This window comes from Perna viridis, chromosome 2 (genome assembly GCF_037379345.1).
Source record: "Perna viridis isolate PV_CMFRI_1.1 ecotype Kerala chromosome 2, ASM3737934v1, whole genome shotgun sequence".
NCBI classification, from domain to species: Eukaryota; Metazoa; Mollusca; class Bivalvia; order Mytilida; family Mytilidae; genus Perna; species Perna viridis.
In genome coordinates, this window is record NC_142446.1 from 30,391,738 (window position 1) to 30,405,640 (window position 13,903).

General features: G+C 33.9%; 1 protein-coding gene across 8 annotated transcripts in view; it reads right to left on the bottom strand.

The window, feature by feature from the left end:
* Window positions 1-12,151, bottom strand: part of LOC148624589 (low-density lipoprotein receptor-related protein 5-like) — a 34,743-nt gene extending 22,592 nt beyond the window's left edge. For 7 of the 8 annotated variants that reach the window (XM_088567294.1, XM_088567291.1, XM_088567288.1 and 4 more), the window contains exons 1-6: window positions 11,985-12,150; window positions 10,977-11,424; window positions 8,844-9,096; window positions 8,314-8,461; window positions 5,536-5,649; window positions 4,778-5,050 (exon numbers count right to left, since the gene is read on the bottom strand). In XM_088567294.1, the coding sequence (XP_088423420.1) occupies window positions 4,778-5,050; window positions 5,536-5,649; window positions 8,314-8,461; window positions 8,844-9,096; window positions 10,977-11,424; window positions 11,985-12,117 (1,369 nt within the window). In that variant the 5' untranslated portion in view covers window positions 12,118-12,150. Of the gene's footprint in view, window positions 1-4,777; window positions 5,051-5,535; window positions 5,650-8,313; window positions 8,462-8,843; window positions 9,097-10,976; window positions 11,425-11,984 lie in introns of all 8 variants that reach the window. The other variant, XM_088567295.1, reaches the window with a different exon arrangement.
* Between the last annotated feature and the right edge of the window lie 1,752 nt (window positions 12,152-13,903).

A 13,903-nucleotide genomic window follows, 5' to 3' on the forward strand; every position in this document is an offset into this window, starting at 1 on the left:
GAAATAATTCAATCCAAGTATGGCAAACGTTCAAGTTCAGTGTTTTCAAAACAAGTTTGGTAAAGAAAATTTAGTCCTGGAAGGTCATCAATACATTGTCAAAATCAAAAGCAACAATAGAGGTTACTGGCGTTGTGCCATCACAGCATGTCCAGTACCAGTAAACACACGCCAGGGACATATAGTAAAATTGGGTCCACTGCACAACCATCAACATAATCAATCTAAGGGTGAGGTCATGAAAATTATTCAGACAATGAAGCAACGAGCTAAGGTAGAGGTCATGAAAATAATACAGACAATGAAGCAACGAGCTAAGACAGAGGTCATTCCAATACCAACAATTTATGAAGAGGAACTTGTTAAACTCAGAACTCCAGAATGGAATGATGACACGAGACAAGTTGTTGAGCAACTTCTTATTTACTACTCCTGCAAGACATCATTGTACAAGCAAAGGTCACACAACATACAAACATGTTCAAAAAGTCTTTAGAAACTGGTGAACTGCCTGAAGTTTGGAAAACCGCCAACATCACAACAATACGTAAGAAGGGTCCAAAACATCAAGCCTCCAACTATAGAGCAATGAGCTTCGTACTCAATGGTGAACTCAGGTCAAAAGTGGCGTTTCAGAGGGAAGTGTGATCGGGCTTATTCTGTCTACGATCTACATTAATGACCTCCCACATGCAATCGAAAATATGGCAAAGCTATTTGCGGACGATACAACAATTTACGCAAAAGTGAATATAAACGACTCTCAGAACAGCTTGCAAAGGGATATTGATAGCCTAATGGACTGGTCAGATAAATGGCTTCTCAAATCCAACAAATCAAAATGTAAACATCTCCACCTAGGTCAAGATAACGGAGCACAATACACAATGAACCAAGAAATAACTGAAACTACTACACAAGAAAAAAACCTTGGCATAACTATAGACAGCATTAAATTTAAATTTCAAGGATCATATTAACATACAAGCAAACCAAAAAATAGGAATGATCAACAGAACATCCAAGTATAGTATATAGATAAAAGTATGTTTCTTGTGCTTTACAAGAGTATGGTGCGTCCCCAGCTAGAGTATGGGAGCTCAGCATGGTCGGTCATAAACAAAAAAGAAGCGGTACAAATAGAAAACGTTAAGAGAAGAGCTACAAGACTACTCAAATACATCCAAAATCTAAGTTATGGGAGAGACTGGTGTATCTAGGATTACCAACACTACAGTTTAGAAGGGAGAGATCAGACCTAGTAGAAACATATAAGATCATCAATAACATTGACAATGTTGAATGCGAAAACCTATTTCCAATGCGTGAATCAAACACCAGAGGTCACCAGCAAAAATATATAGGCAACACTGTCGAACAAATAAAAGGAAGGCAAGCTTCTCACAAAGAGTGGTTGATAATTGGAACGGATTACCAGACAATGTTATAAAATCCAAAAACTGTAAATAGTTTTAAAAGTTCCATGCACGCTCATTGGAAAAAAATATCCAGTAAAATTTGTGCCGAGCTTCCATGGGCCGGAAGTAGGCATTAGAAGAGAAAACCTAATCAATATGGATCTGAGACGCGATGAAGCGTAGTTACCAGTCAACCGATCTCGGGACCAGATGAACCAGATGATACCCCGCCTTCCAAAGACAACTGCCGACATCGACTTACATGACAAATGGTGCCTAACTACTGCCGGAAATCAGTTCCTTTTTCCCTCTGACAACATCTACCTAATACTCAATATTGAACTGAATGATCTGATATTATGATGATAGAAAATAAATATTTAATCTTAACTTAGTATTTAATCATGATTTTTATACGAAAAACAAAAAAAAGGAAATTAGTCTTCATGTACATACATACACTGAAATGGATACATATATTTGAATTGAAAATTTATTTTCACAAAAAACGGAGAGAATATAAGGATATAATCTTGATTTATTTATTAGTTTATATCCATCTGAAAATCCATATAAGAAAATGCTCTGTCTACACACACAAAACATATGTATAATACGTATATTCATGAAACAAACTGTACAATTTTATGGTCAGTAAACCCTTTGTCTTTTTTGTTTACTTAACTAATTGTTAATTGGAAGGATTAGAAGTGGGAGAAACGGGATTAAACCGAATGAAAATTGCATCAAATTATAAAAAATCAATGTATAAATAAAACACAGTATTATAATATTGCAAATTTCGATATGCTGTATACGTGTTTCAAGGAGTAACCTCTCATCAGCGGCATTAAAACGGGTTAAAACATATACGAGCATACTTTGAAGGTATATTCAACAACGGTCGATAAGAAAAGTATTGAAAGAGTAATCAAGGGAATCAAGGCTATAGCGGTAATCTAAAGAATGTAATCCAGGGACAAAGACCAGACATGGAAAACAGACATACACAACAAAGAACATAAAGTAACTAAAATCATACATACAAAATAACAAAAGCAAATGAGCAACTAAAAGCTGGGAGCACGGACTAGGTGCACCGGTAGGGTAAGCGTCCTCTGTTTTTCTAGAAACACCCGCCGAGTTGCTCATAAAAAGTCAAGTCCGGAGTAGACAAACGAGGAAAGGAAAACTATGACCCGTTGAATAAGTCAGTTTTCATGCAGATTCTCGCCGTGTTTACCGCCATAGCGTCGCAGTACTAGCTTTCATACAAGATAAAAATGTACCTCTTAAGTATCATTCACGTGTGTTCTACGTGTGTTTCTTGCTTGTACGAGAACGGAAAGTTTACATGAAATGATCGATTCGCTTTGAACATTACCCAGTTTCCGATTCAGGCATTTGGGCTCGTTACAAGGCTACATAGGTCATATACATTAGCACGCCTTGATATTTATGAATAGTTATTGCCAGCTGCTTAATGTGGTCCCTAAACTGTTTTCCTGGTCAATATCACAAGCGCCCCAGAGATCGCTACAACGTACCTTTTTTAAAGAGTAATCAAGGAAACCCAAGATTCTAGCGGAAGTCAAAAGAATGTAATCCATGGACAAAAACCAGACATGGAAAACAAACAAACACAACAAAGAACATTAAGTAACTAAAATTATACATATAAAGAAACAAAAGTAAATGAGCAACTCGGACTCCACTAAAAACTGGGAGCATGGACGAGATGCACTGGTAGGGTATGCGTCCTCTGCCTTTCTAGAAACACCCACCGAGTTGCTCATAAAAAGTAAAGTCCGTGTAGAAGAAAGAAGAAAGGAAAACCACGACAAGTCAGCCTCATAAGAGTGAAGGAATAGGTCAGCAAATAAAGGAGCACAATTTGTTCCCATTGGAATGCCGACCGTCTGGACAAAAATGTTGTCGATTAAAAATTCCAGCATTTTGAAAACATCTTCCTCTGTATATTTGGAAGATGATTTTGAATTATTTCTTACAAAGTATGAGGAATCTCTACCAAGAACTATATATTAGTATCTTGGTGTACACTCTTTTTTGAAAAACAACGATGTATAATAAGTCAGGATTTTAACTGAGTATGGGGAATAGAAGTATTCAGTGTTGAAAAATCCACATTGAATTAATACCAGTACGGGATTAACAAGTGTTGTGGTAGGACTGCAGACCCTCTTTGACAGCTGTGAGTATAGAAGTTAAGCAGAAAAGCAAAAAAATTCAAATATCTGAAGAAATTTGTCCTGAGTGTTCAAAATTCATGAATTTAAGACTTCTAGAATTACCAATTTGGATGCTACGAATACCGAATGGCCTTTTTTCAGAATAAGTAAAGAAGTCACATTTGGTTAATGGTGTTCATTCAGGTTTAAAGAGTAGTTTTTTTGTTGATAAAAACGTCCAAATATGTTTTTACTAAATACAACTAACGTTATAGTTTAAGATGATAAGATTTATTACTGCAATAACATACACTTCTATTTTTTTAATCTATGTGACTAATGAAACTCAAAACCAATTCAAAAAAGGAATTTGATAAACCAAATTGAACTTTGTCTGTAAAAGAAATAGTAGAAAGAGTCAAACGTGGGAAAAGTCTGGTACAGAACATAGTAGGGAAGATTAATAGACACCAAACAAAGGAAAGTCATACAAAACTAAAACAAAAACAATTGAACTATTGGTCAAGTTTGTTTGAACACTAGAAGGTTGTTTAAGTAGAGTCTAGGATAAAGTTCGAATGGCAAAAAAAATACTGATCTCTACAGAGCAATGATGAACCTTAAACAAAGCAACTACGTTGAAACTGTCGAAAGTCAATTGAAATGTTTTGCTGTTTTTTTATTCAAGGACAAAATATACAGAAATTCACAGGGAAACCAACCACTATCAACAATCGACAAACGTCAAAAAATGAACATAAGTATCTATAGGTTATTAAGCTAAAGTATTGAGTCATAATAAGGACCTAAATTACAATTTTAAGTGTTAAACTGAGAGGTACTTCGACAATTTTGTTGGTTTCAATAGTTATTTGATTACAGTACGACAATTGTTATAATCCTGTGGAACAATAAAGAATCAATTTTAGGATTGTGTCACTCGTTCAAACGCACGAGCAAATGTCAAATTAAGATGAAGCTCTGGTCAGTCGAACGATAGCAACTATATCACTATAGACAGGTGTGAGCCTGTAAAGTAAACCATCTCTCTATAATAGAATACGATCATCACACTTCGGGTTATTACAGGAACATAGATAAAATCATTTTTGACAATTATTGGATCACATTAATTCTAGACCCATTTCTATAATAAAATAATCTTCGTACCCCTTATTTCTCCAACACCACGTATAACTGTGTCTGTGAAAGACCCTCGTCTGAGCTGCACTCTTCCAATACTTTTGGTTTTATTTTCTGAGTAGTACAATACTCCATTGTCACTATCGTATGTCAATGCTAGATAGCCTTTGTTGATCTTAATGAAGCATTGTGATTCCAGTGTGATATTCACCAATGACATATCAGCAAGATTAGCTGGGTACTGACAAATCGCATCGCGGATGGCATAAATATGTGATGGCTGTACAAATTCCTGTATTTCTAACAAAAATAATAAAAAAAAGTATGAAAAATGCAGAAAAAAAGGGTATCAATATCATACCTTAAGAATTTTTAGGCGTTCTAAAAATTTCTTCGTATATCAAACGAGAAGCAAGTTACCGGATTCATTTTATAATGTGTAAATATATTAGTAGTAGTACAGACTTGTATACAACTTACCAAACAAACAGACAACAAATTTAATCAATATTTGGCTTACTTGGTTAAGATTCCATTTCTTAATTCGGCGATTTAATGATAATAGGCAATTGAAGAAATCATTAAAACTCAACCATAATATTAAAGTTGATAAATTGAAAGCCTACAAATAGGCTAATATTTCCAAAAAAAAAAAAACCCAAAACAAAACAAAACATGCTCATAAGCACTTAATATTTGTATTAAATAAAGTTAAACAAATTATCATTAGAATTTAAAGAGGATATTTTGTATCGAAATGGATAGTGAGATTATTTTTGGCATACCTTTGCACGTTTTCTTGTCTGCATTTAGTTGAAAACCCTCTCCACAAAGACATACGGCGTCATATCCCGGTTTGTCTACACAAATCTGTTCACACCCCAAGTCAGTACAATCAGCTACAACAGAGACATCAAAATTACACAATAAACTGAGTATAAAAGGCAAAAGAATAGCTTAAAAGTAACACATATACAGCTATCTTAATATTTAGTCAAACGAAGAGTTTATATTTATCATTTGTATTTATGTTTAAGATTATTTTGGTATCTTTTTACATTTATTACACGCGCACCTGTCTTTTTGTACATAATTATGCCATTTTAATATTGGAAATTTCTTTAATGTTTCCTGTTACTAGTTCAGTTTTTTTTTCAGTTAGATAGAACAAGTTAGGTTTTATGGGGACTGATCTGTTTATAATATTCTGTTTCATTCAAATTCAAAATCTGTATTGAAAAGGACACCTAAAATATAGTATATCAACCACAATTGAACGTTCTAAAATATGTATCATAATCATGCAAAATATAGCTTGAAGTTGAATGCATTACTCTACTTAAAACAAAATTCACAAGTGGGTCTTTAGAGTGAAATAAACTATGGACAACCATGTGTTGCCAAAATTTGTTGCTTTTTTTTTGCTCGAAAAAGAGATATGCAGAAAAAGCACACTTTCAATCGTTTTTAGAAAATTTAGTCATTTTCTATACAAATGATTGTAATCGGAATCCCAGCATGAGCTTTAATTAACATGAAACCTTGTGGTACCATTGTTGATAGGTTCATATTGTAATACGTCAACCACCTATTTCCTGATCAGAATCAACATCTGTCTGCTTCTGTTCAACGTAAAAACTAATGAAATGTTATGATTATTTTGTAGCACATGTTTGTTCAAATCAGACGTCAAATTAATCAGATTGATTTTTAAAGTTCTTAATAGACGTCTGGGCTGCGTTCGGAAGCTGCGTAAATTTCCATTGTAGACATTTAATCATTGTCACTTATGTATCAGTCTTGGTAAGAATCATGCACATTCTATAACATGTGACACGCTCCAAAAAATTTTACACATTTTTATTTTTGTTATTAGGTTGATTTATATGTCTATATGATGAAATGTATGATAATTCATTTCAATCTGTCTGCTCTAAGGAGATAATTCACATTTAAAAATCCAGCGGTTACTACTGTAACTTAGTGCTATTTACAGAGTTATATCCCTTAATGTTGAATTCTATAGTACATTCTACATCATTTACTTCTCTCATGAACACGGGTTCTATGAACATCCACATGCTATTTTCTATTAAATTAGGCATTTTAACCAAAATATCAAAATAAAAATATGTAGGCTTTCCAACTATGTATCACATTTTGCATGATTCTTAGCCGGAGAACTACTTATAGATATATAACGGGGATTGTTATGTGGAATAATGTTCAAAGAGATAACCCAAACGTACCATTAATGTCTTCTATGGGCCAGCTATACATTGCTAAATGTACCTTTAATGTCTCCTGTAAGCTAGCTATACATTGTTAAATGTACCTTTAATGTCTTCTATGGGCCAGCTATACATTGCTAAATGTACCTTTAATGTCTTCTGTAAGCTAGCTATACATTGCTAAATGTACCTTTAATGTCTTCTGTAAGCTAGCTATACATTGCTAAATGTACCTTTAATGTCTTTTATGGGCAATCTAGACATTGTTTAATGTTTTTGATTTTGCTACATTTGGTTAATTTTAGGGGGAAATGATTGTATGATTTTCTAAATAGTGCCGATCTGGATGAAGAAAAGCTTGTAGTTAGGTGAAAGTATATTAGCATATGTAGACTGGAAAAAAAACCATCCTTTGCTTGGTGGGGTTTTCTTCACCATGCATCAATTTACCATTGGTAGTGTCTGAATTTTATATGGATTGGTGCTTAAGTGTTCATTACGTTGCAGTATAACCTACAGAAATGTTCACTCAATCGATAGTTAAGTGTCTATTACTTTGCAGTATAATTGACGAATGTTCAGATATCCTATAGTTAAGTATCCATAACTATGCAGCATAAGTTACAAGAATGCTGGCTCAGTTGATAGTTAAGTGTCTATTTAGTTGCAATATAACTGACAAATGTTCACTAAATCTATAGTTAAGTGTCCATCACTATGCAGTATAACTTATAGGACTGTTCTCTCAGTCTATAATTATTACTTTGTATTACAACTTAGAGGAATGTTTACTCAGTATATATTCAAGTCTTACTTTCCATAATACAGGAATGTTAACTCGGTCTATCATTAAAGTGAACATTACTTGTAAGTGTAGCATACGGGAATGATTCCTCAACTTGCAGTTACTTATACAGTACTCAAGTACGTAATTACAATTTTTTTCTTCAATATATGCTTAGGCATCAATTACTTTGCATTGTAACATACGGGAATGTTTCGCCAATCTACTTAGTTGTACTGCTTACAGGAATTTTTCGCCAATCTGCATAGCTAAACTACTTATAGAAATGTTTCGTCAATCTAGTTAGGTGAACTACTTACATGAATGTTTCGCCAATCTACATAACTGAACAACTTACAGAAATGTTTCGTCAATCTAGTTAGCCGAACTACTTACAGAGATGTTTCGCCAATCTACTTAGCTGAACCACTTACAGAAATGTTTCTCCAGTCTACTAAGCCATACTGCTTACAGTAATATTTTTCCAATCTACTAAGCTGTACTGCTTACAGAAATGTTTCGCCAATCTACTTAGCTGAACTACTTACAGGAATATTCACCAGCTTGCATTTCTTCATCATACATCATTATAGCAAATGGAGTATAACCCAACTTATAGTTTGTGTATCCTTTCCCAGTTATTTTGTCATAAATCTTCAAATGACCTTCTTCTTGTTCTGTCATGAACAAATATTTCTAAAGTAAAAATGACATAAAATTACTTTTTAACCACCGACGCCTGATAAAACCGACAGTTCAGTAAAAGTTTACTTCTGATTGATGCAAGAACTGTCTGCGTTGGTTATGAAAATTTGTAAAAAATACAAAAAAAAGTATGGTAAGTGTTGGCACGGAAAAGATTTTAATTCTGTGATCCGTATATCTTTTTAGGCATTTTTTGCAAAGTGTTTGATTTTTTTTACGAATGAACGCTTCACTGGGAAAAAAAGCAGACATGATGGGAATTTTTTTTCCAGCCGATAGAAAATACGTAAAACAACGAGGGCATAAAGTAACGTTGACACATAAAGAATCGATCATCAATTCTAGAAATTCGCAAGACAATGAAAAAACACACCTCATAAAGTGCAATGCCGAAAAAGTTAGTATTTGGAAGAGATAACACAATTCTTCTATTGTTGCCGTTGAATTCGACTGTCTCAACCGTATCTTTGGCACTATCGACCCAGAAAACAGCATTAGCTTCGTAATCAACTGCTATCCCACGTGGATGAATTATATTTTCACCAACTAGGACTCTTCTGTTACTCCCTAGTAAATCGGACATTTCTATTTTTGGAAACAATCCCCAATCCGTCCAAAACAAGTATCTGCAGAAGAAAAAACAAGGCGAATGCTTTCGTTTGTATCAGTTCGTGCTCCACAAGTGTACAAGAAGACCACTATAATTAAAATTTATCACAGTTTTCAAAATAAACAATTATATGAGATTTGTACATTAATGATCATCTTCTGGCTTCAATAGCACTCATGATACTACAAGATTCTTTGATAAAGCTTTTTAATATCGTCAAAGTCTTGATTGTTAAGCAAAGGTGGGAAGAACTTATTGTAAATTACATATTTGTATTAGAAAAGTTAGACAAATTGATAACAATTTCAACAAATAAACAGTATCATGTGCAATTGACGTAAATGTTTTACCAACAAATCTTCCATTTTAAAATAAAATCATGGAGCACACATCCATGAGCACAAAATCATTTTTGTCGTACAAAACTATGTAACACAGGCTTGTTTTATGATCACTTCAATTTTATAATGACGAAATTCATTTTTTTGAGGCATAATTCATTTTTTAAGGCATAATTCAATTTTCTGAGACAAATTCAATTTTGTGTCACAAAAGTCAGTCTTTGTGCAAATTAGTATACAGAATCCTTTGGATATGCAAATAAATTCTCTCTCATTACGATTTTGGTAAGGAGGCCTCTCATTGGATGTAATAACCGCGGGTCCCGCAGGTTTCCGATTACTTCGAGCAAGGGAATATCATATAGTTGATGCGCTATTCTGCAAAAGTAATACTCTATTAGATATTACTTACTTTTGCAGAATAGCTCATCACCCATGTGATAATAATGTCTTGCTGGAAGAAACGGAGACCCGCGGTTACTAAATTCAATTAGAAGCCTTCTTACAAATCGTGATGAGAGAATTCATTTGCATATCCAAAGGATTCTGTAAACTAATTTGCATACAAAATTGACATTTGTGAATAATTCAATTTTGTTTCACTAAATTGAATATTATGACACAAAATTGAATTTTGTCTCACAAAATTGAATTCTGTGACACAGAATTGAATCTTGAGTACAAAACCACAAGTCCCATTTGGCGCCCCGTAATGAGCAACAGTCAACGATATTTGGCGACAGAAATTCTGCTTTGAGTAGCAAGGCTATTTCTATCGCCAAATGTGTTTCATTATTATGATCCCTGGCTTTATGAAGGTCATTTTGGTTAGATCTGTCCGTATAATTGGTTATACACGTACGCTTTACAAAGATGATGTCTTACAAATATTTTTGTTTTACTCATTTTGCCTTAATTGCAATCCATGACAAGATCACTACATTTGTGGCCAAAAATATACTTGTCATCATAAAATACTCTCAAATAATGACAGTGTACTAACATATTGAATTATATCATATCTCAATAGGTTCGGGGTTTTGTGCATGTGATTCTTCACTATGGAATACCCAAAATGTCATAACTGGTAGGGGTTTGATCAAATAAGACTTCTAGTACTGTGAAAGTGAAAATGTATTTTTTTCACAATGAAAAGGTTTAAAAATGAATGTTTCTGTATGTTATTTGAGCAGTGACGTGACAAAATGTGACATTGTTGAGATGACGCATAACAGGAAAAGGAAATAAAATTATAATTACATCGTTAATGAATAGGGAAGAAGTACTCCACACCTCACATATTATCGGGAACACTTTATATACAAGTGTCAGATATTTAAAAAAAAAAAAAAAAAAAAAAAAACTCGTCTGTCATATTCTGTATAGTACGCACCTGCATTACAAGCCTGTTACCTAAGCACATAACAGACTAAGAATCATATGCTAATGAAATATTCGTAAGGTATACTGTAAGCCAGATCTGTTAATTTAAAAATTTTAAAATCAACAAGATTAACCCTATGTTATTTGGCGTTTATTTGGATACCACACTCACCCTTTCTTTGGATAAATAGCCAATCCATGTGGCTGGTATAAACCAGTCGTGATAACCATTTTATAGAACATTTCTGATGTATTCAATGGCACCATCATAATCCAATTGTACTTATGATCCGAAAAATATAAATTATCCGATATCCAATCGATTACAAGACCATCAACATATCCAGAGGTCTTTGTGAATAAGGATCTAGTCCCAGTGCTTCCATCTAAAGTTAGCTCTTGGATTCTTTTATAACTTTTTTCGCTCCAATAGATTGACTTTGTAACGTAGTGGTACCCAAGAGCACGGAATTGCCATCCGTAATGCGGTGCACTGATATGTCTTACAGTAACATTCCCTGTTCTGACCCAGTCATTTGGGTCCCCCTCTATTCCAACTATCCTGGAAACGCCAAGTCCAGTTGGACTCATTGACCATATCAAGTTTCGTCCGTGACGTACTAGAAAAAAAATTCAAATTTGAGCATTGTTTGTTTTTGTGAAAAATAAATGGACATTTGACTTATATTAGCGATTGAATTATGAACAGATACTAAGAAAAACAATAATAATTCTTCATAAAAAAAACCTAATAATTGTTCTATAAGTATGCTGCAAACCGTATTTCATACGCAGCACGCCCAAGTGAGATTATGAATCAATGGGAAGGGATGAATCAACTCGTAGTTAACCACATCTGGTGTAATAAGATATGTATTTTCAAAACAGTTAAAACTATTTTTCCTTTACATTGAAGACAAACAGGTTAGTCTTTTCAGACAAAAGCGTACGAAAGCAAATCTCATACATTATTTTTATTGTTTAGCATAATGTTCAGTAATTTGTAAAGACAAGAAAAGAAGCTGCTTGATGATAATTTTCCGAATACCATGATTTACACATATAATAATAAAATGTATGCATTTGATTTGAAAAAAATATTTATCTGTAACGTGAAAACTAACTAGAAGGACGGAAACCAGAAATAGTGTAGACAGATAGGATTTAACGTTGTACTTACCGCTATGTGAACATAAAATAAACGAAAAACAAACAGTCATAAAAAGTAGATTCCCCATGTTAGTTACCCGTTTTACGTTCGAATTATGTGTAGCAGAAATAAATATGTAAATCTTGAATGAATCGGAAACCATCTTATGGTGCTCAGTATTAAATGATACAAATTTCCTGCTAAATGGATAATTAGACTAGGTTCAAGAGTTTCAAGTGGTTTTAACCTTAAAGTGGAGTAAGTTATACGATTAGGGCGACTAAGGAGAAATTCTACTAAGATGCTGCAATGTTTTACAAATGCCTAAACCCGGATGCAAACAAGTGTCACATTGTTAACTTAAATGCATAATATAACTGGCTGGCTCACACATTTTTATCGTAACAATGTGACGAGGCGTTACCTCAAGATGTAATGTATCGATAGTTTTAGCCCTTTCTGCTGGGCCCCTTATGCATTGACAAGTATCCTTTTTTACTTTTCACTGTTGCATATCATATAACTTGTATAGAATAATATAGGCTTAATGTTTGTTTGTTTGTTTGTTGGGGTTTAACGCGCGAGCAGCAATATTTCAGCTATATTCAGGCGATGAACATGAAAGAGATGATAAAATGAACATGAAACAATGAATGAAAAAAGGGATGGGACACAAGGATAATGGGGTGGACAAATTTTGATCGCAACAAGATAAAAGGGGGGTGGGTAGGGTTGGGCAATTCAGCCTCCTGTGGCGGAGCGCAAAGGTTCCTACTCCTATCGAATACCACAGCAGGGTTCTTTAACGTACGAGGAACGTGGCATCTTTCCCAACACGATGCACCACTATGGTTTGCGGTCAGGTTTTCCGTATTATATCCTGACAACCCCTGCATGTAACACGCCAGGGTACCCCATTCCACCACCTGGGGCACACATTCCAGTTGCTCTGTGGGCAGAGCGTCTATCCCCATCTAGGTAGCTAAGTGAAAAAAAAAAAAATAAAAAATTAAAAAAAAAAAACAAGAGACAATAAATATAGAATGTGTTTAATTGTAAAAAAAACCTCAAGTCCTTTACAAGGGATATAACAATTTTTGACACATCGAATGTACTACACATTTGTAAGGCAAGTGAGACCTTTAATCTATATGAAAGTACGTTTTTAGTCAGATTAACTCAGTTACAGTTAATTTCATATATGAACGTGATCTTTGTCTAATGCATTCTCATAAACACAGTTGACGGCACAACGACCTGTGTGTAAGGCAGCACTAGGTAAACTGGTTAGTGTAGTTTGTTCAGAAATGATTGTTATGTTTCGTTTGGTTGTAGTATAAGCTTTCCAGGAAATGGCCAATCAAAACTACTACTTAAGAGATTACTGATTTATAAGATTAAAGTAACATTATAAGCGGTAATTTAAATCTGACGCCACTTTTAAAATACGCAATCTGATCGCAAGACAAAACGTAGGCTGATGTTATCATTATAACACATATTTGTAGTGTATCTTTTTTTGACAAGCGTGTGTAAAAACATGAAAAAATCACTTTTCAAGGTACCCAAAAACCATCAAATATAACCATTAGAATTCCAGACAAAGTTCAGTTTTTGAATCACTTTCCTATGATACCGAAGACATCTGCAACTTGTTTCAGAACCCACAAAACAAGGAAATTCCTTACTCTTCCTATAAAACTAAATAACGCTGACGTTTATTATTATTATTTTTATACTTGCTTCATTTTCTGTTAAGGAAGACGTGAAAATGCTTTTAAAGTATAATTTGAGCTTGGTGTAAAAAGCTTCATTCAGCACTCAGCACCCTCATAATCATTATGAGCTAACTAATAATAAAACAATTGTGGTATAACTGTATTTTATTATTTTGTGTTTGTGAACAGTATATTATTGTAAGCAGTCATATATCCCTATATATGATTTAT